This window comes from Trachinotus anak, unplaced genomic scaffold (assembly GCF_046630095.1).
Source record: "Trachinotus anak isolate AG129_WGS33_773 ecotype Australia unplaced genomic scaffold, CSIRO_AGI_Tana_v1 ptg000023l, whole genome shotgun sequence".
In the NCBI taxonomy this organism is placed as follows: domain Eukaryota; kingdom Metazoa; phylum Chordata; class Actinopteri; order Carangiformes; family Carangidae; genus Trachinotus; species Trachinotus anak.
Window position 1 is genome coordinate 5,658,816 of NW_027273874.1, and position 24,539 is coordinate 5,683,354.

At 41.6% G+C, this 24,539-nt stretch overlaps 1 protein-coding gene across 2 annotated transcripts in view; it reads left to right on the forward strand.

Moving 5' to 3' along the window:
• The window catches only part of LOC139607107 (phosphatidylinositol-binding clathrin assembly protein), a 75,227-nt gene that overhangs the window by 46,352 nt on the left and 4,336 nt on the right, over positions 1 to 24,539 (forward strand). The window contains exons 9-16 of one of the 2 annotated variants that reach the window (XM_071459739.1): positions 2,490 to 2,575; positions 2,790 to 2,913; positions 6,975 to 7,108; positions 8,917 to 9,017; positions 11,200 to 11,310; positions 17,722 to 17,865; positions 18,140 to 18,170; positions 18,574 to 18,706. In XM_071459739.1, the coding sequence (XP_071315840.1) occupies positions 2,490 to 2,575; positions 2,790 to 2,913; positions 6,975 to 7,108; positions 8,917 to 9,017; positions 11,200 to 11,310; positions 17,722 to 17,865; positions 18,140 to 18,170; positions 18,574 to 18,706 (864 nt within the window). The remainder of the gene's footprint in view (positions 1 to 2,489; positions 2,576 to 2,789; positions 2,914 to 6,974; positions 7,109 to 8,916; positions 9,018 to 11,199; positions 11,311 to 17,721; positions 17,866 to 18,139; positions 18,171 to 18,573; positions 18,707 to 24,539) is intronic. The other variant, XM_071459740.1, reaches the window with a different exon arrangement.

Here is a 24,539-nt window from a genome sequence, read left to right on the forward strand (position 1 = left end):
ATTTTATTTATGATGTGTATTGGTTGTGTTGACTACGATTGCAAACCAAGTTGCCCCTCAGGGGGCCATAAAGACTTTCTAATCTAATCTAATGTGCATCGAACGTTTCAGAAATATATTTAGGGCCCAGATCATTTAGTGACTTGTAGACAATATGAAATTTTGAATTCAGTTCTGTATCTGACTGGAAGCCAGTGCAAGGACCTGAGATTTGGAGTAATAAGCTCTCTCTTCTTAGTTTTAGTAGATTTACAGTTTGAACAACAGGTACTTTGGCCACATGCTAATACTGCAAATTTGGCATCTTTTCGATGCTTTTCTGCTTCCGCCTCCCTCACACTGCTGTGTGGTTTCACAGTGGAACGTGACCTCGGCCAATAACAGCATGAGGATCCACTGTGTCGTGATAAAGCTGCTCAGTTCACTCACAGTCGTTAAATAGACGTTTTCTCTTCTCCCTCCTCTGTCGCAGAAAACAAAAGGATCATACATTGTAGGTGGTGGGTTGCATACTGTGCTGCTTCCCCCCTCCAACCTGCTTAACCCCCCCCTCCCCCCCTTGCATGAACATCACTCTCGGTCACGTATGTGTGTGTGCAACCACACACACATAGACCTTATACACTCACAGGCATGCTTCCTTTATTCGTTGTTGTCAGTGTGGAGCGATATGGTGTCAACTCCATACAATACGTGTGTGTCGGCCTCAGGTGGCTTGCTTGTAGCACACACGCACACACACACTCACAGAGCTCTGGCACGACAAGCAAAAGGGCATGAAACCTCATGAATAGAAAATGAGGCTTCACCCCTCCGCCCCTCTGTCTTCATCTGCATGAAAGAATCCCTGCACCGGCTTTGGACTCACTCATTTAAATTCCATCCCCTCTGTAGATGTTGTTTATTTCATATTTGTCATGCACGACACCATTGCCTCAACATGCATGGTGGAGGTGCTTTAATAGCGACTGACCCGAGCATTACCGTATAATCATTAATAATAGGAATAATAAAAAAAAACATGAAAGGAAAAAGGGGGGTTCTCTCTCTTTCTCTCTCTTCCTCTTTTCTTCTTCTACTTCTATTTCTACGTCTCTGCCTTCCAAAGTTAGAGCTCGCGCTAAATATCTTTAGATGAGAGGTACGACAGGCAGTAGATGAGGAAACACAGACACCCAGCTGAGTGTGTGTCTGTGTGTGTCAGAGCTAATATTGACCGAGCATACACAAGGTCTTTTCACCCATTCAGACCCACTGACAGTTAAATGGGGGTCTCTTTCTCCTCTGCAAGTCGCTGTGTCTTTAACAACCAGGCAACAGTTTGGCAAAAGCTCACCGTCTAGCCAGCCACAAAGGGCTCCGAAGCCAAAACACTCCCAAATGTGTGTGTGTATGTGTGTGTGTTTCGCTACTGACAGCATTCTTGTGGACGGAGAGACAGACATGACGTTGTCATATTTTCACAGTGGAAGAATTTCCTCTCACTCTCTCCTCAGCCAGAAGAGAGCAGAGCTATGTCTTTTTTTTTTTTTCCTCCACCAGCGTGTTAAAGTTGTAGATGTGTGTAATAATGCAGCTGTCTGGCTCACTTTCGCCCTCTTGTTTCTCTCAATTTTTTGAGCATTAATGAGGCTCCTAACAAGCACAGAAGACATCGTGTTGTTTTGTGCAATGTGAACAATCGGAGCTCAACTCGCATTTGCAGCTGAATTGTTGTTTGCTGTTGTAGCGTAGCAACAATCCCCAAGTAACCTGCTCGCTAACTTGTACTCCAGAACGTTTCAGCTCAAATTTAATGCTACTTCCTTATGTCATCCCACAACAAAGCACATTTCAGAGACTCTTGGCCTCATCTGTTTTTTTTCTGGTTAAGTAATTAAGAAAAGGTAAAAAGATGAGAGTATAATCTCGATCTCCCAAGTAGAATCAATGGGTAGAGATTCAGTAAAACCCCAGCACAGACGTGCATCCTGGCACTCGCTGTGTAAAGATGATGGGACCTCTCAGTTTGAGGGGGGACACTGCAGTATAAGCAAGACAAAGAGGCAAAAACGCAGCAAAGGGAAAGCTGAATGGAAAGAATGAAAGAAACCACAGAAATGATCGCCCTCTGCTCATGTGGAGCCAGGAGAAGAAATGGCGCGACCTCTCCCTTCGCACTCCACCTTTTTCCTCACTCTTTGTTTGTCAAACCTCCTCCTTTGTTCTCTCTCTCTCTCTCCCTCTCTCTCTCCCTCTCTCTCTCCTTTCGAGTCTCCTGCTAACAGTGCAAGTGTTTGCTGCATGTTGCCATGGCTATTCTTGGAACCTGATGCACTCTGTTACCTTCCTGTGAGACCAACTAACTCTGGGTGCTGTGTTTGTTTGAGAGTGTGTGTGGGTGCACATGAGAGACAGAAAGAGAGCGATTATCAAAAAGTTGAGATTATTACTGATTTTTTTTTTCTTCCCCTCTTCTTTCCCATTTCTCATACTCGTCTCCCTCTCAGGCCCCCAGCAGCCTCCTGGAGGCTTTAGAGCAGCACCTGGCTTCTCTGGAGGGAAAGAAGACCAAGGAACTGAATGCAGACACCAGGTAGACGTCTTAATTGCCTGCCAGTTACATCAGGTTTTCTTGAAATGCATGACACCCAAAACACAGCTGAGAAAACTTTTAGAAACTCTCACCCACGCACAAAGCAGATTTCAAAGCAGATTTCAAAAGTCAAAATCAGTTCCTGTGAGGAAATATAAAACTTTGCTCTCAAGATTGTCCCTCTGTTCCCTCTACCCTGTCTCCTGTGCTGCAGAGCGTCCACCCTGTCCAGTGCCGTCTCGTCACTCTCCTCCACCGGCATGTCCTTCAGCCGCATGGACGAGAAGGAGAAGCAGCAGGCCCTGGAGGAGGAGCAGGCCAGACTGCAGGCTCTCAAGGTAACAGCTTTAAAACCAGGATCACCTCTGAACGACAGGGTCAGACTCAGCACTGTGGCAGCAGCGGGGCTAATAGCTACTGCTGTCACCTTTACCTCCCCCCTTCACACCCATTCAGGCAGCTCTCAGGTCTGCACTTCATACTTCACACTCTCTCCATATGGAAAAGATGATCTGATTAAACTTTGGAGCACCGTTCTGCATAAATCTGCATATTAATGAGGGAGCACTCATTTCCCAGAAAGCGCTGTTGAAGATTTGCGTGTGTAGCCTTGCGTCGCTAGAGGCACCAGTTCCTCCCTGAGAGCTGTAAACAGCCTTAAATGTCTAAATTGGTGCGCTGCCACTTTAACATGTGTTTTTCCTTAACCAGATATTGATCGGGCCTTAACGCCAGATATAAATGGAGCATTTAAAACCACATTCAGTGTAGCAATTTCTTCCACTACTTTGTCTTGCATTTTATCTTTAACTGTATGTCTGTGCAAATACTCATGATGGATGTCTTTTTTTCATTTCTTTGTACAGTGTGTACACACAGAGACAGAACCAAGGTCAAATCTCTTGTTTGAGTCCAGCCAATAAAAAAGGCTTCTGATATTAATTCTGTTTCATGATGGTTGATCTATGAAGCAGCTTGTAGTTGTTTCTGTTTGACCCTAATACATAATTTTAGTTAATGTCTTATCGGTTTAGCGTAGCTTTGCATGTTATATTCATGCTGTAGGGCAGTGGTTCTCAAACCTTTTCATATCAAGGACCCCTAAACTGACACAAATTAGACCACAGACCCCCATTTAATAAGATTTTGTCCCATTTTTGCTTTTATGTGTTTTATTCCAGAAAGTTTTTGAAACCCATGAACAAAACAGTGACAAATTCTGTCATTGTGTTACTTATAGATGGAATTATAGTGAAAATAAATCCCTTTTTTGCTGGGAACCCCCAGGAACCCCTTCAAGGCCTTCTGGGGGTCCCCGGACCCCACTTTGAGAACCACTGCTGTAGGGAACTAGACCAGACACACGAAATTCAGATTTTGGTCGCGTTGCAAACACACCTACAAAACTAGACATGGTAGCTATAAAACCCCTCCATGAACCTGTTACATAATTAAATTTTCTTGTGAGGAGAAGGTGAGGAAGAGTGTGAAAATGTCAAGCATGAAATGAGAATAATTTACTGCAGATTTTTATTAGATACCGAAACGGGAGATGTGCGGCAGCAACTTTGAGGTGTGAGCATGTGCAGAGAGGAATTTGATCTTCTGAACTGTAGTGAATCGCATCGCAAAAACAAAATTGGCTCCAAATGACAAGTGTAACTGCAGTCATTGCCCCAGATTTAAGACTGTGGCGGTGTGACTGTGCTTGCAGAGAGAGAATAAACTGAAAAGCTGCACTTGAGCCCTGGGAAATGGCACATATATATATATATATATATATATATATATTATATATACAGCTTCCCTATGCTGTAGAAATCAGGCTTGACTGTGTTGTTGCTGATAGACTGCCCAGAAACTTTGCTGTTTGGTGAGTTCTGAACTCCAGTTGAGGAAAAAGGCCGAGATTCTCAGTGGCGAGCCCAGCAATAGAAAAGTCAAGTGTAAAATGTGTTGACATTTCTTGCTCCAGCCTTGGGAGTCCTGCCTTACAGCAAACTGTAATTGAGTAAGAGCAGTGAAGCTACAAAACAGGCACACAGCGGCTGTGTGTGTTTGTGTGTGTGTGTGCGCATGTTAAGCATGCTTACATCCTGGCAGAGAAGTTACAGTATGTGTCTCATAGTGTTGCCAGTATCTCTGCGAGCGTTGTTGATCCGTGTGTGTATACGGAGCGTGGTTACACCCTGGTAGATTAAGCGCAGTGCGTGCTGCCAGTGTGTCTCGGTGTGTTTGTTTGCGCACACGGCTGATTGGATTTTAGCCGTGCCCTTGGTTGCCCTGTTTCTGCCAAGGTCCACTGATTACCTTTTGGGTTTAGTTAGAAAGGAGAGGGGAAGACAAAGTGCGAGTGAGAACATAACAGAGTAAGAAATGCAGGGAGAGAGCCGGGGGGGGTCAGCAGGGGTCGTCCAAAATACTCAAGTCCAGCTGTCTGTGCGCTCTGGGGTCCATATGGACTCGCACGCACACACACGCATATTAAAACACTTACACACTCAGCTACTGTCCAGCTGGGGTCTTAGTCCAAACAATAACAGCAGTTCCCATTTGTTCCTCGCTACACTGTCAGAATATAAATGAAGACCGTGGAGGCTGCTACAGGAGGAGATCCTATTTATTAATCTGCTCCAAATTCCTGTAGAGGTGGGAAAGGTTGTAAAGGGAATTAGATCATTTCCATACCTTAAAGTTTGATTTCTGAGCAGAGTTAAAACACCTGAGTGACCACGTGTAAATCTCTCACCTCTGTTGTACTGTGAATTGCTTTCCTTTTCAACCAAACAATACATGTTGTGATTTCAAAAGCAAAAAATGTTGCTCTCAAGATTGTTGTTATTTCCCAGTATGTGCTCTCACAGGATAAGACACAAATGTATTGATCCCTGTGGTGGAATTAGGTCATTGCAGCAGCAAAAGTAATAAGATCCAGTGGGAAATATAGACAGATGGAATATAAGCAGTACAAATACAAAACAATACAAACAGAAAGAGTGAAAAAAAATCAATCCATAAAGCAATAAAATTTAATGTAGTCACTTATGGGATAACTCAGAAACGGTGCTGGCAGGCTGAATATTTTATCTAAACTGCATGAAGGAACACTGTGGAATACTTACGCTGCATATAATGTGTTTTATTTAGCTTTAAACCCACTGTTATTCCACCTAACGATAACACTTGTCACACAGAATCGTTTTAAAGCACAGAGTGTTAGGAAGCTGTCAAGAGTCAGTTTTCCCTGCATGCGTCAAACTGACCCCCAAAGCGAAACCTTCAAATTCATGCAAGAAATTAAAGTCTGGAGGAGGCAGGGAGTTTTTTTTTTTTTTTTTTAAGTCAAAATGTGCAGGAACACCTTCAAAGTGCTGGAGTGTTGATCTCAGACCAGCCACTAAATCAACCTATGGTAGTTTTAGTGGTAACGGGTCGTGTTTCTGACCTGAGAGCGGTCTGAGACTGGAGACTGCGAAGCCTGGTTTGGTTATGTGGTCGTGTGCAAACGTCAGCAGTATTCTGCCACTGTCACTCCAGTGAATCAACTGAAAACAAAGTAAAATTCAAAACCTAGTGCTGTTCTGTTTTTGACTCAACTTCACTTACTTTTTTTTTTTTGTTTTTTTTTGTTTTTTTTGGCTGGACTTTGCTGATGTTTGTGCATCTGTCAGCAGAGAGAACAACGGTCTGCATCTCAGCTGCACCTGGGTCTCAGCAGGGCACAGTCACATACTGCTGGGGCTGGGGTTTTTAGCATGGCAGCAAAAACTCACAGAGCCACAGAAAACCAATATAAGTGGTTGGTTTTAAAGTTCTTGAAACTAATAGACTGTCATTATACCATGTGTACTGAATCCCACACCACCAGGCAACGTTGGCAGGAGAAAGCAAGGGCATGGGTTTGGAAATTCAGTTGGATGCAGGCCTGGCTTTAAGACTTAAATCTAAAGCCAGCAACTAACTGAATATCACCAAAGCACACACATTTAAACTTCTGCGTTATGTTTTCACTCATAATGACTCAACGTTATTGAGATTAAACGCTTTCGCAGGTATCTCTGAACAAGGTTCTTAACACAGGAAGTTACAGGACAGCTGGTGTGAAATTAGCTGCAGAAACGCTGGAGATATATTATAATATCTCACGTTGGGTGTTGTCTTCTCTGTGAGAGTGACATGCATGTATCTCTGTGCACACCTGGGAATGTTCGTGAGAGAAAATATGTTTGTCATTCTCCAGGATTTGAGTCTACTGGAAACATAACTCTTATTCATTTCCAGTGGGAAATTACTGTTTAACCATCGTCTTCCTGATCACATTGTGTTTTCTGTGTGTGTGTGTGTGTGTGTGTGTGTGTGTGTGTGTGTGTGTGTGTGTGTGTGTGTGTGTGTCTTCCAGGACCAGCGCCTGAAGGAGATCAGCATGCAGACTCCGCCCTCTGCCTCCCCCAGCAGCCAGTCGATAGGCCTCGCCAACAACAACCACATCACACACACCCCAGAGTTGTTCAGCTCCACACTGTCTGCCAACAGGTGCTCAGACACACACACACAGAGGAAAACACACATGAACCCACCAGTTTGCCCAAATAATTCACTCTGCATACATCAAGATGTTCAATTATTAAAACGCGCAGTATGGCTAAATGTTTTTAAAAAGCAACACTTTCGAAGGAAATATAACCAACTTAAAGGATCAGTCCAAAAACAACAGTGAAGTGATCCCACTAACAATAATTATCTCTGTATCCTGCTGCAGTAAATATCCATTAGAGCAGTGGCTCCCAACTTCCCACTCATGGCCCACTTGAAAATCTCAAAAATGTTGGCAGCCCACATCTGACCCGGTAACAATACGGAGGCCAAATAATGCTTTCTCAGAGCAGTGTTTATTTTAATGATAACAATCAATCAAACATTCAGGACTGAACTGAAAGCAGGGGAAGATCAATTTGTCCTTTTGTTTGACGGAGGAGAGATCACTTGTCGATTCACCATCTGTCTCTGATGCTTTCCTTTTAGCTCTTCCTGTTGCTAACCAGCTATTCATTTTGATACTTCAGTTTTTGCAATGGATGTAACGTTTAAGTGTGCAGTCACACTGAAATAGCAAACAACTGTATGATGTGTGTGTGTGCGACAGCATAAAAGTCCCTATCATTGGCTTATCACAGTGATAGGCCTCAATACGAGAAAAAAAAAGTAGTTTTAATCATGTTTAATATTTTTAAAGATAATTTCATTTTAAAACATTTAAAAACATATATATACATATGTATATGATTTTATATATATATATATATATATATATATATATATATATATATATATATATATATATATATATGTATATACCAGTGGGCCGGCTTCCATTATATATTTATATATATATATATATATATATATATATAATGGAAGCCGGCCCACTGGTTGGGAAAAATGCACTATTTCCTCCCGTCGGGGTTTCCTAAAAACTACAGTGCCCAGCTGTGGATGACCTTATCTATCTTACCTTTTTAAAATGGAAATATATATATATTGGTATATATATTGACAGATTTTTAAAGATTTACATCTTCAGTAGGAGCAAACAGACCTAGCGCTCAGAGGAGTCAGAAGGCAGCGAGAAGTGCACAAACACAATGTTGATTTTGGTCTTTTCATGCAACACAGAAGAACACCAGCTTCATCCTTTAAGTAGTTTTTGAGATGTTGAACAACTATGTCATAACCAAGGGTTCTCTCAGTGTGCAGTGGTTTCAGAGACCCAGGAATGATGAATGGTTTGGAAGTTAACTGTTCCCATATAAAGTGATATTCACAGTAAATGTTTGTAAAGTCAGTAGCACTTAGAGACTCGCTGGGCTGATGTCCACCGCAACAGAGCAAATCCCTGCTTCACCTCCCTGAGTGACTGCAGCTGTAACAGAGTCACAGTTAGACTGTTCATTTTTGATAATCAGAACAGATTTAATACTCAACATGCACAGGCTGTAGCACACTCTGAATTCACTGCTCCTAACTGTTTTATTGCTCCTCTGAAATTTTTACAGCCCTTCAGAGAGAGAGAGGATTAATCTTTATCTGTGACAAATGAACATTTTTAGTGGTGGCTTTAGCTATTTATGCGCGATTGGTTAAATATTAATGCTCCATCTTCATCTGTCTTTCTACATCTCTTTATTCTCTTTCTTTTTTCTCTCTCTCTGACTTATTCACTTGGTTTCTTTTCCTCTCCATCACCCCTCTCATCTCTCTGTACTTCATTCTCTCTCCTCTCACTGCCTCCGCCTCTCCTTCCTTTTCATTATCCCTCTTTCCTTCCCTCTCTCTCCCCTCAGTGTGCCCAATCTGAACAGTGACCTGTTTGATCTTCAGCCGGCCTTCATCCCCGCTGTGCAGAGCACTCCTTCGATCTCCACCGCCAACAGTGCCTGGGGAGGTACGCTACCCACACACACACACACACACACACACACACACACTTGTACACACACAGAAAAATCAGCACTGCATTTGCACATATATGAAGGCACCAGCAGGGCTGCAGACATGCAAATAAGACAAACACCCACCACCTACACACATACAAATGAATTTATTTCAGACATATTCCCCCTGGCCAGTCATTCACCTGTCTCACCATCCATCTGTCACACTGTTCATTTGTCTTTTGATGAAAACCATCCATCCACCTGCCATCTTTCTCCCAGTTTCTTCAGAAACTAATGTTGCATGACCTCAGCTGGCGTCTTGTGCAGACATAGTCAAACAAGTTTCGGTTGCAGGTGTCTTCGTTCTAAACACTCGCAGTATTTTGTAATAATAAATCCTGTAACCATGTGCTCACACTCTGAGCGGCTCAATAATCTGGGGAAATGTCAGCTGAGATTCAACCACCCTCTCCTCATTGTCTCATTGGTCGATATGGGGAAAAGTGGCGTCCGCAGAAATGCTGAGCAGCAACATACACATCTGCGGATTAACTGTGCTGTACAGTATATCCTCCTAGTATTTCTGAAAAAAAAAAAAAAGAAAAGAGTTGACATTTCAGCTATCTCAAATCAAAAAGTAGCACAAAGATGCATCTAGAAGCACTGTTAGCACATAGTATTACAGGCTTTATGGCAGAGGATTAAACTGAAGCCATTTATAAAGAGTTTGGCCAGACTTCAGAGTCAGATCCACTTCTCAGCTTAGATATCAGCCCCTCAAACTATCAGCGGCTCTGACACAGGAGCGGGGATAACTATCCACTGTGCTTCTCTCAAAAATAACACAAAGGACACTTCCCTCAGTAAACATCCAACACTCTGATGTACACAAGACTGTTGCAGCTTCTGTCAGGCAGGAAACAGACTACACATTTATGTTTGTGTAAAGGAATAGTTGCACATTTTGGGAAACGGTGGATGACCAGTCTGTTTGTTGGCTTAGCGTTGCTTAAACACTGGAAAAAGGGAGAAACAGCTAGCATGGCAAAATCCTCCTACCAACTTATCTAAAGCTCACTTGCTAACATGCTGTTATGTTTAATCTGTACAAAAATTAACGTGCAAAAGCCTCAATTTGTCAGTTTATGCACAGGAAATGCTCTTGTTGGGAGCAGTAACTTTGTGAAATCTCTGCTGCTTGCTGACGGCACATAACATCCCCATTAAAAAGAAAAATGGTCACGTTTAAACCATTTTTTTTGGTATGCATTAAACAAACCAGATATAACAAGTTAATTTGTGAGCTGGCAGGTGGATTGTGTTACCCTTGGACAGAGCCAGGTTAGCTGTTTCCCCCTGTTTACAGTCTTTATGCTAAGCTAAGAGAACCAGCTCTAGCTTCATCTTTAATGGACCGATCTGAGAGTGGTATCGCTCTTCCCATCCAACTTATTCATAACATGTGTTTCCCCAGTAATGTACCTATTAAAACTTATATGACTGCATAATTTCCAATGATAATTTTATTAGTAATTCACATGTAAGGTAAGATGCTAGTTCGGTAAGTCACAGTAAAAAGGGTGGTGGTTCTTACACACAAACTTCATTGGTATACTGTTTTCTCTCTGTCATGTTTAGTCATGTTTAGTTATAGTCTAACAGTCGTAAATCATCTTGATGAATGGCTGTATCCCTGTGTTTCCTGAAAGGTTAGCTGGAACGCTGACATCATGTTTATTAATAGCCATTGTGGTGTGCTGTCTGGTGTATTCCTGTTTGGTGGATCCCACAAACACAGCCTCTCTCTGAGGTTTCAAATCCTAATCCCCAACAGGGATGCGGATGAAGACAAAAAAACAAAAGGTGCATCAGTGGATTTCTTCGTGCACAGGCTTAAGACTCCTCTGAAAGCCTGATACTCCCAACAGCCTGCACAGAGTCCCAAGTTACTAAGCAACAACAATGGCAGTACGCTGGAGACTGCAAGGTCCATGTTCCTAATCTGATGGGATTAGTTTAGCAGGAGGTGGAGGAATCCTCACCACTTCAAAGCCATGAATCTGGTCCCCACAAAATCACAATCTGATGTGTATATATACTGTGAAAATATGTCAGATAGATCTATATAAATCTAGATAAATAACAGCACAAACTGGGCTTTAATCAGTCATGTTTAACTACCTCCCTCAGGATTGGAGAGCCAGCCTCTGCAGCAGACCGTACCAGCCATGACTGTAGATTTCGATGCTGTGTTTGGGAATAATGCCACACCCAGTAACAACGGCCCACAACCTGCAGCCGGTAAAGCCCGCTTTGTCTGACTCTCCAGATGGAGCCAGACTGAAAACTAAAACCTTTTGGCTTCGCTGGCAACGCAAGCACAGCATTTAACTAACCCTCTGACCAGTTCCTGCAACTTGTGGTTGTTCCTGCTGCTGGGTGGGAGGTGAGGGGGGGGTGTTTTTAGCTTCCTAACTGTGCCAAATGGGCTGTTTGAATTCTTACAGATTTTCTAATGACAATAAGCCTAACTCTATCAGGGGGGTCAGTTAACTTTAAATTCAGTTGGATTTTCAAGTAGCTTGAGAAAGTAAGTAACTACTATTAGTTTTTCAATCTAAAATTAAAGCTCCTGAAAACTTTCAGATCTTTAACAGTAAACAATCTGGACTAAATAAGCAACAATTTAAGGTAAAGTTAAGAAAAAGAATATTTGTAGGTGTTATTTATTAAGATTTTTAACACTCAAAACCCCAGCTAGTCTGCGTGAGTGTGGGCTGTGATCAGATTGACAGACTAACAATTCCACAACTGTCAGCTGTCGTTTTGAAAAGGAAATTTGAGATAATTGGTTTTCAGGGCTATTAAGTGTTGAACATTAGTTCATTTAGGGGCTTTTCATCTGACTGAACCAAACATTAACTGATCCCAGTGCTGATTTTCCTCAGTTACTCATCTTTTCTCTCAGGGTTCCTACACAGGTTCACACAGACCTTTTCCAGATGACGAATCTACAGAAAATTTGTTCTAACGTTAAGTCTTTTTATGTGCTTTTTTCGATTGATTTTAATGGGTTACTTATCAGTATTATCAGTCATAAAACTATTTTGAAAAGTTGGCACTCACTTGGAACTTTTCACCCATATCATTTAACCACCAGCCAAAATCTTTGAGGTCACATGTGGAAGTCTTGATTGGAATAGACAATGTGTAGGAACCTTTTCTCCAATTACTTCATCCTGTCTCGCTGTGGTTTCCTGCCTGTTACGGTAACTGCTTTCGACCGATGGCTCTTAAGTGTTGCAGGTCTGAGACTCTGGCTCTGAGCCCACTTCTTAGCTTACCATCTTTTAACCTCTCAACAACTGACAAAATCAATCTCAGTGCCTCTCAACCCCTTTTGGGTCCCAAGATCCTGCTGCAAAGTGTGTAATTTTAAGGCATGGCGAGTTCTCAGCAGCCCCAAAGACGGCGCAGCAGCAGATAAGAGAGACTACCTGCAGAGGTCATCTAAAGGCTGTTTTCATCATGATGAGAGAGCAAAGAGGAGCCAGAGTTTAGAGGGAGTTACAGTATGGACTTGAACAATCGGCAATGAGCTGCTCCACATTTCTTTTTATTTTGTCCACAGTGAGGTCTCACTCTCGTCACTATTCTAAGTCCAGACTTGTTTTCTGTTTTTCTAGCTGAGTCTCTTTTCAAAGAGAAGGTGCCCATCAATCAGCATTATTGGAAATTAGCCAGGGTTAATTAGCCAGCTGTTTCACTAATTTGATCGAAACAGGATTATCAAACAGAGCCAGATCACTAAGTCTTAAAATTGTGTAATCTGAAGGTATTTCTTAAATTTTCCTCACTGGAGGCATGAATGTTATAATATGATGCCTGCTTATCGTCATAATTATGGTTATTAGTTGCATTTGTGCAGCTGTAGCGTTACTTCTTCAAACATTTGCCAGTGTAGATCTGTTTCTTTTGTGTTCCAGCAAATATTTAAGGAGTCCAGGGTGCAGATTGTGTTCCGGAGCGGCTGATTTCTGTCTCGCTCTAATCTTGTTTAACCTCGTCAGTCTCTTCAATAACAGTTGGAGGCTTGTGGCTCCAGCGTGCAGCCTGGTTCTGGCTTTGGACAGACAAACTTCTTTCTATTAATAGAGCGTGTGTTGAAGCTGCCGCTACAACTATCCATACACCATCTGGGCAACTGGCAGCATCTCACAAAAATCCCTGAGTGTGTGCAGCTACTGTACGTCTCTGTTTCCCTCTGTGTGCGTGCCCATGCGTCATCTGTGTGTCTAAATGCGTCCACATGTGTCTGTATATTTGTTAGTGTTTGTAACCGTGTGTGTCCACGTCCGTGTGTGTTCGAACGTCGTCTGTCATTTTGCTCCATCCCATCTGTCTGCTTCTGCTCGTCTGTTTTGTTTTGTTGTTGTTCACACCACCACCACCCATTCCTCCTCCTCCTCCTCCTCCTCCTCCTCCATCTCTGCCGACCCTCTCCTTCCTCCCTCCATTTATTTCATCTCTCGCTCTGTCTCTGCCTCATCGTCTCCACATCACACTTCACAAGGCAAGAATCACCCAGGCAACTCCTTTCCATCTGCTCTCCTCCTCCTCTTTTCTCTCCCTCTTCACATTTACAATTCAAAGTCCTTTTCACCGTCCTCTGTCTCCTCTGCAAAGTCCATCGTCTTTATCTCAAATTTTTTTGGTCCACTTTGAACTTTCTGTTTTCATGTTTTGGCGTACTGAAAGTCGGAGGCGTGGTCGCTCTTTTTTGTTGTCGCCGTTTGCTTTTTCTGAAGGGCAGTGTGCAGTTCATATGTGTCACTAAAGCTGACTTGTTCTTTTGTGTTGTCTTTATGGTGTAGTCTTATTTCCCATCTTTCACATCTTGTTTTCTGCCTTCTTTTTTGACAGTCCCTGCAATTATTTTCTTCCTACAGAGACTTTTTCTTCCATTTTCAGTAGAAGGTTGCTGCTGTTATTTTATTTATTTTATAGTTTATTTGAGATTTTGAGCAAATGATCTATTTGCTTTCTCATCACAAGATGCAGTGTTCAAATTCTCTGTTGGTTTTCAAATCAGGTTTCAGAGTTCTGCATTTGAAAGTGTTGTTAGTTTTATTAGGCAGTTTTAGTTTTTCTCCGTTCTCTGTATCTGCTCGTATCAATACCATTTCATTCTAGTTTATGTCTCTTTAGTGTCTTAGTTTCTGCTCATTGGCAGCTTTGTTCTCAGTTTGCTTTGCTCCCTCATTATTTATTATTGTCAACGTATGTGAGAAGTATGTGTGTTTGGGGTTTTTTTTATGTAAAATGACACAGTCTCCATGTTAAAATGAGACTCTGCCCATGGTATGAAAGTACAACCCAATACTACTCATATTTCCCTACAAGAAAAATGTGCCTTTCAGACCTGCACATTGGTACATCAGTGTCTATGTAAAGTCATGATGGCAATCTTGTTAATACCGTTTTTACACCAGAAGTCAGTCATAGACGGCGTTTTCAACCAACTCACAAAGCTACAGTTCCATTGATTACAGTAAATCACCAGTCAGCAGCTAAAAAGGAGGAGTTTACTTTTGTCTACCTCCGTCTGAAGTGAACCAACTGCTGTTTTAAAAATGCCAAGAGATTTTCAAGCGGTACATTGTTATTGTAAATTGCTTATTTGCCGTGTAATAATGGAAAGCTTGACACAGGTAGCAACAGGCAAATAAAGGAGGGTGCTGCTAACTGAATGGCCATTTCTTTGCATAATAACATTAAATGATTAAACTAATGAGAAAATATACAAACACAGTTCCCTCTCACGCACCAGGTGCCAAACATCATGCGAATAAAGCGATGAGGAACATTTACGTCACTTTAACTGATAGATGGAGTCAGCAGTGTTATGTATTCCCTGTCTGAAAAGGGGCTTTTGGATAATCCAACCTTTTAAAATTTCTGTCACATTTAGTATTAAGTAATAGATCTCTCCTTCCCAGTGTGTTGGAATTGAACCTTTGACATGGATTAACTTCCTTCCCTCTCTTTGATCTCAAACTCGATTGACTGTCAAATCCATTGCTGAAACACCTAAGCTAACGCCGGTAGCATTATCCTCCTAGTTCAATACATCACTCTGTGTTCGCTTCATTACCTCCGTCTCTTTCTCCTCCACCCTCCAACTCCCTCCATCCATCCGTTTCCTTCTTCTCACTGCCCTGTGGTGTGTGAGATCTACTGAGAGGGCTTGTTTCACTCTGTTTCTTTTTTTGTTTCTGGCTCCCCACCCTCTCCACCCACCCCCTCTTATCTCTGCCTCTCTTCTATTGCTCCCTTGCTTCAATTTAATTCACTGGGCTTTACTGACACGGTGGTTTAAGAAACAAAAAATCACCCACATTGCCAAAGTGTTTTATCACAGTGACAACAATAATGGAAATGCCGACTGTGGGAGAGAAATTAGACTCAAGAGAATTAAAAAGATAGTGGGCAAAACTGTTTCTTTCCTCGTCTCCCCCTTGCTCTCGTTCCTACTTTCGTCATTACCCTTTTTTTCTCGAACTTTTCTTCCTCTCTTTTCTACTTCTTTCTGTCTCTGTGTGCTTTCCCTCAGCTCCCTCTCTCTTTCTCTCCCGTCTGCTAAGCTAGCAGGAAAAGTGTTTTCTGAATCTCTTGTGTCAGCACCACTGTCAGACCTACACACCACTTCCTAACTAAATATTATTCCTCCCTCCTTTTTTCCACCAATGGTTGCCCCCCCCCCCCATATCCTGTACATTTACAACGGATGTCTTGCATTTACATCTTGCACATTTCTGTTTTGGTTCCTTCTACTTTTGTATTGTTGTCTTGCTCCCGTCTGAACTTTAATTCTGCTTCCTGTCTCCAGGGATCATTTTAAATTCCTAATTGTTTACAGGATATAGGGATGAAATGATAATGCAAGAAAAAGGAGTTGAAATCCCACCCATACATAAAAATACACAGAAAACTGACATTTTATCACAAGGTTACATTTCCAATTTCACTTTCAATTTCAAATTACTTCTCTTTTTTTATGTCAGCCATGTTGAACACTCACTCCACCAAGTACACACACATATAAAGCCATACATACACACTTACACCTCCAGGTTTCTGCCAGCAGAGTAATACTGAGCCATTAGCTGAATGAGTGCTGACATGGGAAGTTGTTAACACAGGCACTTACATGCACACACACACACACACACACACACACCAACACAGGAAATTGCTCTGTCGTTTGCACCCACCGGCCATGGACAAACACAATCACACTCTCGCACAAACACGCACACATACATGTTCAAAACTAATCACAGTTTGGAGTCAGAGTGCGTACATGACAGCAACGAGCAGATAAATCAATCATCTAGAACAACTGCTGCAAGCTACTGAGTCAGGGATTACAGGCTCGCTGCTGATAGATGCTCCTGTGTTACAGCAAAGTAGAGTCCAAGTAGAGTATATCTGCTTTAAACAGGAATCTCTGTCCGAGTAGGTAAATGCTAGAAATAGGTCAGGAAGAATTCAATTAACAGCGAGGAAAGCAGTGAGATTTAGCTTCATATTAAGGAGGTACAACTCAGCAATATTCTCAGATCAAAACAGTCCAGCTCTGCTTCATTAAAACGGTTGAACTGCGAGTGGACGTTTCTGAAAAGTTGTTAAAAAATTGGGCTGAAAGTTGAGTCGGCTCTCATTAGATTCAAGATTAAATGTCTTCCCATAGACTCATAGGCTGTTATGTTATGTTGTTATGTGACCTCAAGCATCAGTTTCCTCTCACTGTATTTCAGATTTTTGCCCATGATTCATTCCTCTTAGTTTACAGTTATAACTACTGCAAATTTAACACTCAAGAGTTTTTCAATTTTGAAGCAATGGGTCCTTGATTTCAGACGACAGGCTTCTCATTAGTTGGCCTCATTTGCTTCAGGAGTTGAATGAAAAGCTTTTAGTTTGGTTCCAAAAGAAAAGGCTTTTAGGATCAGGACCCTGAATGACGTTTGCCAGGATAGCTGGGTGTTTAAACATCACCAAAACCAATGAAGAGCTGCTAACATTAGCTAAATGCTGACACATCCAGGACCGGCGTCCACACGGTGGGGAAATGCTCAGCACTGAATGTGACTTTTTTAACATAACTCTGCAAAGTGTAGTTGGCTAATGAAAAGTGGGAAGTATTGCATGATTTCTTCGGTGGCTAGTGAGCAAGCTAATGTTTGCAGCTTATGTGAACACAGCGTAGTGTTGTAACCGATTCCTAGACTTGTTTTTTGGTTTTGGAAAAAAAACAATGCCTCCCTTCAAACTCCTTAAATTCGGAGTATCTCTTCTTCTTCAGCTTAATGTCCAACACTTTAACATGTGGAAAAACCCAAGCTTGACAGACCTGTGTGTCTAGTTATAGTTCTGATAGTTAGCTTTGATTTGACAATCTCTGTTCGGAGAAGGGGTTTATCCAATGTTCAAAGCTGTTTTTGTTTCCAGTTTGGTTTCTTTGTCTTGTATATACACCTCAGTGCATATTTACTAGATTTGCTTGTACTTGCTTTCCACTGTGTCTGTGTCTCTGTAAGATATACTAACCCCTATGTGTTCATTTCTTACTCTTCTTCCACTTTGTACCAGAAAAGTTTTCTTTATTTTTCCAGCTTATTTACATGTACGAGTTCATTTCTCTGTCAGGTTTTGATGCTCTAGGAGATCTGTTGAAGCCTACAGTTCCCCAACACACCGCACCTCCTCCTCCTCCTCCTCAAATGGCCATACATCATGGAGGAAAGCTGCTAGCCAACGACCTCGACTCCTCTCTGGCCAACCTCGTGGGCAGTGAGTGTCAAGATCCATGTGCTCATGTAGCAGAGGCATAAGCAGTCTGCACTAGTGTTGCAAAGTAGTATTTTGCTGACTGGTAAAACATTTATATAACACAGATCTTTTTCTTTTCCTTTTTTCATGAAGAGTTTAAGATTAAAAACGTGAATATTTTCCGAACCAGTTAAAATATGATGGAATCAGAGAGTAAATACCTGCCTCTCTGTCTTTCATTCATTCTCTTTAAACTATGATCACTCACTTTCACTGTGTTTCTCTCCCTCCTTAGATCTGCAGTTTGGTGGGACCCCAGCCAAGAAGTAAGTCTCTGGACTTGTGATGATACCTCTTTAAGTTGTGCTTGTAGTCCAGGCTAGAGGGTTTATGCAGGGGCGAAGCAAATCCGCCTTCCTGTTCTACCTCTCTCTACTGTTGCCAGAAATCCTACCTACAGTCTGTAAAGTGTTTAATTGGTTTTATGTGCTGAGGTGTGTGACAAAGTGCTTCTGTAGACCGTTAAAAACAATGTTTCTGCAGCAATATCGTTATTCCTTAAAATTCATGATGCAGTGCACAGAGAAATAAAAAGAAAATAGAGCAAGCTTCCAAGACATGATTGTGGTGTTGTTTGAGAAATTGGCCTCAGGTTGAGCAGGTGAAAATGCAGAAAAACACAACTCTGACAGTGTTCTGGTTTTGTTGCTCCGCTCATCCCTCTCCCAGGCCAGAGATGCAGTGGAGCCAGCCTGGAGAGAAGAAGCTGACGGGGGGACAGAACTGGCAGAATAAGACCATGTCGACCACACAGTGGAGCCCCGCGCCCGTGGCCCCACAGCCCATGCCTGTACCACACGTGGTAAGGAGATGCATTAATCCCTATGTGGTGCAGTGAATTGCACATGTGCTCTAAAATGATCCATGAAGGTGTCTGTAAGTCCTGAAAGAGTCTTGGATAATTGTGGTTTATTACATTCCTATTGGACTACGGCAGCAGTTTTAACAAGAGCAAAACACGAGCAGTCAGACAGGTCGGAAACAGCCCTAAGTCTGCCAGATGCATTTGGAAGAAGAAAAAAAAAAGCAAATGGTAAAATCATAACCCATAAAGGGGCTATTTGTAAGTTTTCTTTGCTCCTGAACGTGGTTTTTACCAGGAGAGGGTGGTGGTGACAAGAGCTTTGTTGTGTTTACAAGTCAAGAGGTTATAATGCATCTTCTGAGCAGCGCTACATGTTCAGGGCAGATTGGAGGCTGCAGTGAGAAAGTAACAAGAGGCTAGCTGGTTAGCATGCTAACTTCAGTAGAAGAAAAGACGCGACAGAGACAAGAGTTAACATTGGTGTTGCTGGAGACAGCTGCTGGGGAGTAAAAGACTGAAGTTTGATGGTTTCTTCTAGACTGGTAAATAAACAGCTGTCAGTGCTAATGTTAGCTATGTAGCAATAGCAAAATTTACAAATAGCTCCTTTAAATTTACAGGTTGGCAACTTTGATTTACTGTTACCTAACATAGCTGTAAGCACGCCTGTGCGATGAGGAATGATTACCAAGATTACAGCTGAGCTCACTGTTGGTTTGCACTTCCAGATGAAGTGGTTAAGATAACGTGGCTGAACTGCTTGTTTTGTAATCTGTCCGATCATCTGACCTCCCGTCTGGGACCAGACTAGAGAAATGATGGTGAAAACTTACGTTTATCCAAATAAAACTTGCAGACACCTCACTAAAAATCGTTGCCTGTTTGTGTGCATGTGAATGTTTGTTGTGTCCTGTGTATAGACGGAGGTCTGTGTGAGTCTGTTGTACAGTTTATAACTGCCTGTGCATGCTCTGTGTGTGTGTTTTTGTGTGTTTGTGTGTGTGTGTGTGTGTGCTGATCTTGGCAGCTCCTGATTGTCCTCCTGATCTCTGGACTGCAATTTCTGGCTGACGAGGACAAACTGTCACTAACCCTCCACTTCCTCTCTTTCTCCCTCTCCCCAATATCTATCATCTTCTTCCGCTCTCTCTCTGTCTCGCTCTCTCCTGTTGATCCTTTCTTTCTTTCTTCCCTCACCCCTGCTGTCATCCCCTCTAATCTCTCCTTCCTGTCCCTCTCGTCCACCTCATGCATTTCTTCCATCTGTTTTTGCACTGTCATCCACTTGTCTTCCTTCCCTTCTTCACCCGTGTTCTGCTTTATCGCAACTCTGTTTTGCGTTGTCATCTGCTCGTCCTGTTTTCGCCGCACTGCCTTTGACATCTGCACGTCCGTATTGTGACCCCTCGTTTATTTTTCTCTCATTTTATTTCCTTTCCTTGCTTCTGTCGCTCTTCTCTTTTTGCCTACGTTGTCGTTCTAACACTCTTTCTTTTTCTCACATATTGTTCCTCCCCATCTTTAACTCCTTTTCTTATTCTTTCTGTCTCCCTTTTTCTTCCAACCCTCTTTCCTGTTTTTCTTTTTTTCCCTCCTTCTTTCATCATCTTGCGCTCATTTTCTTGGATTCTCTCTTTCACTCTCACTTCGTCACCTCGACTCTTCCCTCTCCTCCTCCTCTCTGCCTCTTTGTCTCTTGTTCTTTCTCTGTCTTTTGTCTTTTTTCCCTGTTGCGTCCTGATGCAGAATGGAATGTTCTATACTAGTTATGTAAGTACTTGAGAAAAGTCTTAACAAGCTGCCCAATAACTTCTCTTATCTGCTTCCAACCTCCCTTTTTACCATCTTCCTCTTCTTCTCTCTCTCTGCCACCTTTTCCCTTTTGCTTGAAGAAAACTTGTTTAACAAGAAGTTGATTCAGTTCTTGCCCACGTTCCACAAATAACCCTCTCACCTCTGTGCTAAAGGCTAATGTTCTGTGCTAGTTATGTAAGCACTAAGTAAACTGACTGATACCAGGAAGTTAGAACAAGGTGCTATCTTTTCTCCTGTGCTGCTCTTCCCTCAGACACGGTTAAAAAAGATCAGATCAAATTTTGCTTGTTTGTCTCTTGTTCATTTAAACCAATAATGAAGTATTTGTGATTTTTATTTGAAGGATCCTGTCTCAATTTAAAAACCAAAGATTGATCTTTGGATTTTTGCTTCAGTGAGTTATTACAATATGCACAAAAAGGTTATTTTAAGTAAAAGAAAAAATATATATAGCTGGCCATTTGAGTCGCCTTGAGTCATAACAGTGCCGTAAACTGTGATGTGAACAGTTTGGCCCAATCCCAGTGTCCTCTTTAAGTCCTGAACCCTCACAGACTTAATTTACCACACCTGATAAGTGAGTGTGCGAGGCAGTAAAGGCCCAGAATGGTATAAAGAGGAATGGGACAGCACTCTGTGAGGTATGAATATATATATTTATGCTACTGGACGTCCCCTGGTAACCACGGTAACCTTGTGTTTAATGTCACAACGCTGGGACTGGGCCTTACAGTCTGTGTGGACCTGCTGTGGTTCACAGGACTGGTGTCACCCAGGATAATCTGACTCTGCCGGTCTCATAGCGAATCTAGAGATAAAACAAGAGGAGAAACGTTGATCTGAGCTCTTGGTTTGTGTTTGTCGATGAGAGATTATCTCTGGCTACGAGATTCAATTGAAGCTAATGCTAGCTAGCAGCCGATTCAGATGAATTTCTGTCCTGTCCATCCTCAAAGTTAGTGGTCATTGCAGTGGATGTGCTGTAGTTAGCTGGAGCACCTGCTGCTGACAGCTGACATGTAGTTATGTGGGATAACATTTATTTTTAAATATGCCTGATGATGACACCTGTGTGAATGGTGAAATTTTTATTCTTTCTCAATTTTTTTGCAGATGTCGGCCTAAAAAATGAAGATGTATCATGTTTTTTGGTGGTTTTGCTTATACCGAGGAAAATAAATGCTTGGTCCACAGTTTTATAACCAGGAAATGTGTTTGCAGTGGAGCCTATAATGCGCACTTGTATTCAAGGAATCAACAGTGTTGCTTACTCATTGCAAGCAGGAAAAAGTTAAATTCCAAGGATGTATTATAATAAGCGCTTTATGAAACACTGGTGTTTATCTGATGTAAATTAATCATTAGGAATCAAATTAAAATATCCAGAAATAAAATTATTCAACATTATTGTCTCTGTAGCCAAATCCTGATATAACTTATTCCCCGCTGCTGCAGAGCTTCGTATTTGTCCAAAAAACTATTCACTGATTGACACTTTTCACTTTTTCATACATGCACCTTCATGGTGTCATAAATATACACTACTTCTTTTGGGATTTGTTGACAGTAACAAAAATACACAACATGGGGAGCCTTACCATTTAACCCTGCACCATGTACTGACAGACTGAACGGGTTAAGATCTTCTGACATTGTTTACAGTCTGTGTCAAAATCCCAAAGACTTGTGAAACTAACGCTCTGCTCAGTCTAATTCCAGAGACGTGATATTGGCTGCATTACTTCATCTTTCACTCTTACTGACAAGGGCAACATAAAAACAGAAATTGCCTATGGGGATTAATTCAGAAGCACCATGCAAAAATGTGGCGTTTAAAAAAACAAAACAAAATGTCTTTGTCCTTCTACATGGTGCAAGACAAAAGTCTCTGCATTGTGTGGTCAGCATTGAAGTGACTCCTGCCTTCAGTATAAATTCAGCAAGACAAGCAAACACAGAAAAATGCATTAGCTTTGACTAAATTAAGCTTTTTTTTTTTTTTTGCTCATAGACAAAAAATATTAATACATTTCTCATTATTGTCCCTGAGAAGGAAAATCTGTTATGTCTGTTGTAAATGTACACATGTCTGAAAAACAGCAAACATAACCTCTGTAAGCCTGAGCACAAATAAATAAGTCATAGCAGTCTGTAGCAGTAATGTATAAGACATCACAGGCAGCAGAGAATAAAGAGGCTGTTTGTGCATCACACATGATAAGTAAGAACCATGTCTGAGATTCTCACCAGAAAGGGCACGGGTGCATCAGTCTCTGCTCACTTGATACTTTAAATGCCAGAAATCCTGCAAAAGACTTTCAGTTATTTAACCTGCACTTAGCGATGCAGGTCATTTGAGGGCAGATGTCTGATTTTTTTGCAGAGAAGGCCCAGAAAAAAAGACAGCCGCCCTTTAGAATGAAGTGGCAAAGGGAATAGCAAAAGTTCAGCTCTGAATCGCTAAAACTGTGGATTAAAGATCTGAGGGGGGGGGGGGGGGACAACAGAAGTTTAAAAATGAATATATAGATAGACAGGCAGACAAGGAAACAAGCTAGAGAGAGGAGAGGCTGAGCAGTGAAAGACAGATACAGACAAACAGATAAATGTTAAAACATGATGCATTAGGTTGACGGCTCGGCTGAAAGACAGATGGACAAAAGCGCTGACAGAGAAGGTGAAGTGAAGCATAAACGGCGTCTCACCTGCTCTGTTTTTCTCTCAGACATCATCTTGTCATCCTTAAAAAAAAAAATACAATAAAATTATTCCTGCTGTCATTCTGCACAAGCAGGCAAACTCAGAGACAGATGGGTACCTAAGTGAAGCAGCATGGTTCAGGTGCAGATGATGTAAAGTCGGTTAGATCTTAAATTAGGATTTTGAAAACTAAAACCTTTAAGCCACCAGTGCATCACGGAGCAACCAGGAAACGTATGTGACAGATAAATACTCATTTCTTACCTCTCTGCTGCCGACTGATCAACTCTCACAGCCTGCTCCCTGAGGGCTAGAATTAAAAGCCGATACCTGATCAATCATTTTGATTACCTCCTGAGACCAGTTCACTGGTCCTCCTGGCCCTACAAGAAACCTTTTTATGTTGATCGCTTCCACTTCCTATCCTCGCCTTTAAAGAACCTTTGAAGCTTAGATGTTAAAGCATTTTATATTTGCTTTGGCTCAGTTTTCACAACAAGAGTTTCAGTTTTCTTTTTTTCAGAGCCTCAACAGAAAACACTGCACTCCTAACGCAGTGGTTCCCAAACTGTGGGCTGGTGCCCAATGTTGGGCCGCAAAAGTATTGCAAGTGGGCCGACAAATCATTTGCAAAACAATTATAAAAATTAAAAATATAAGTGATGTTTTTAAATGTATTAAAATTAAATGATCTTCAAAAACCTTTAAGTTATTGTGGGCCATAAAAGTTTGGAACCACTGTCCTAATGAAAACATCTGTATCAGAAGAGGTGATACATCATGCTGAACTTATTTTAATTACACTGTACATGTAAAAGCCCAACAGGGACAAGAGCTGAAAATTAGCAATAGCTATAAACTTTCTGTGCAACACATCAGCTTCGTGTTAAATTACATCATCTATTAAAAGAAGGAATGGAGTTTATTTCCTTTTTATTCACTGCTGACAAGAAAAAAAATCTTAAAGTAATTGTATGAAAGTAACTAACAGTTAAGTTTAAATAAAGACAAATGCAGCAGTCATAACATACTGTGAGACTAAACTCTTTTTATAGATCAAGCAGTGTAACATGCTGTTTGTTCAAAGCATTGATTAGGGTGTTGTCGCTTAAGTAGCAATTACAGGACAATGCTAGTGCAGTTTTATTTTTGCCCATAAAAGCTTAAATTTAATAGGTCTATTTTATTGCCTTGATTAATGTAATCCATCATTTTATTTAAGACTCCAAAGGTAATATACAGCACACAGCTAATTACTGTGCTTAATGGAAATTTTGTACTATTTCTCCAGCAAAACAAAGCTGCAACATTCAGC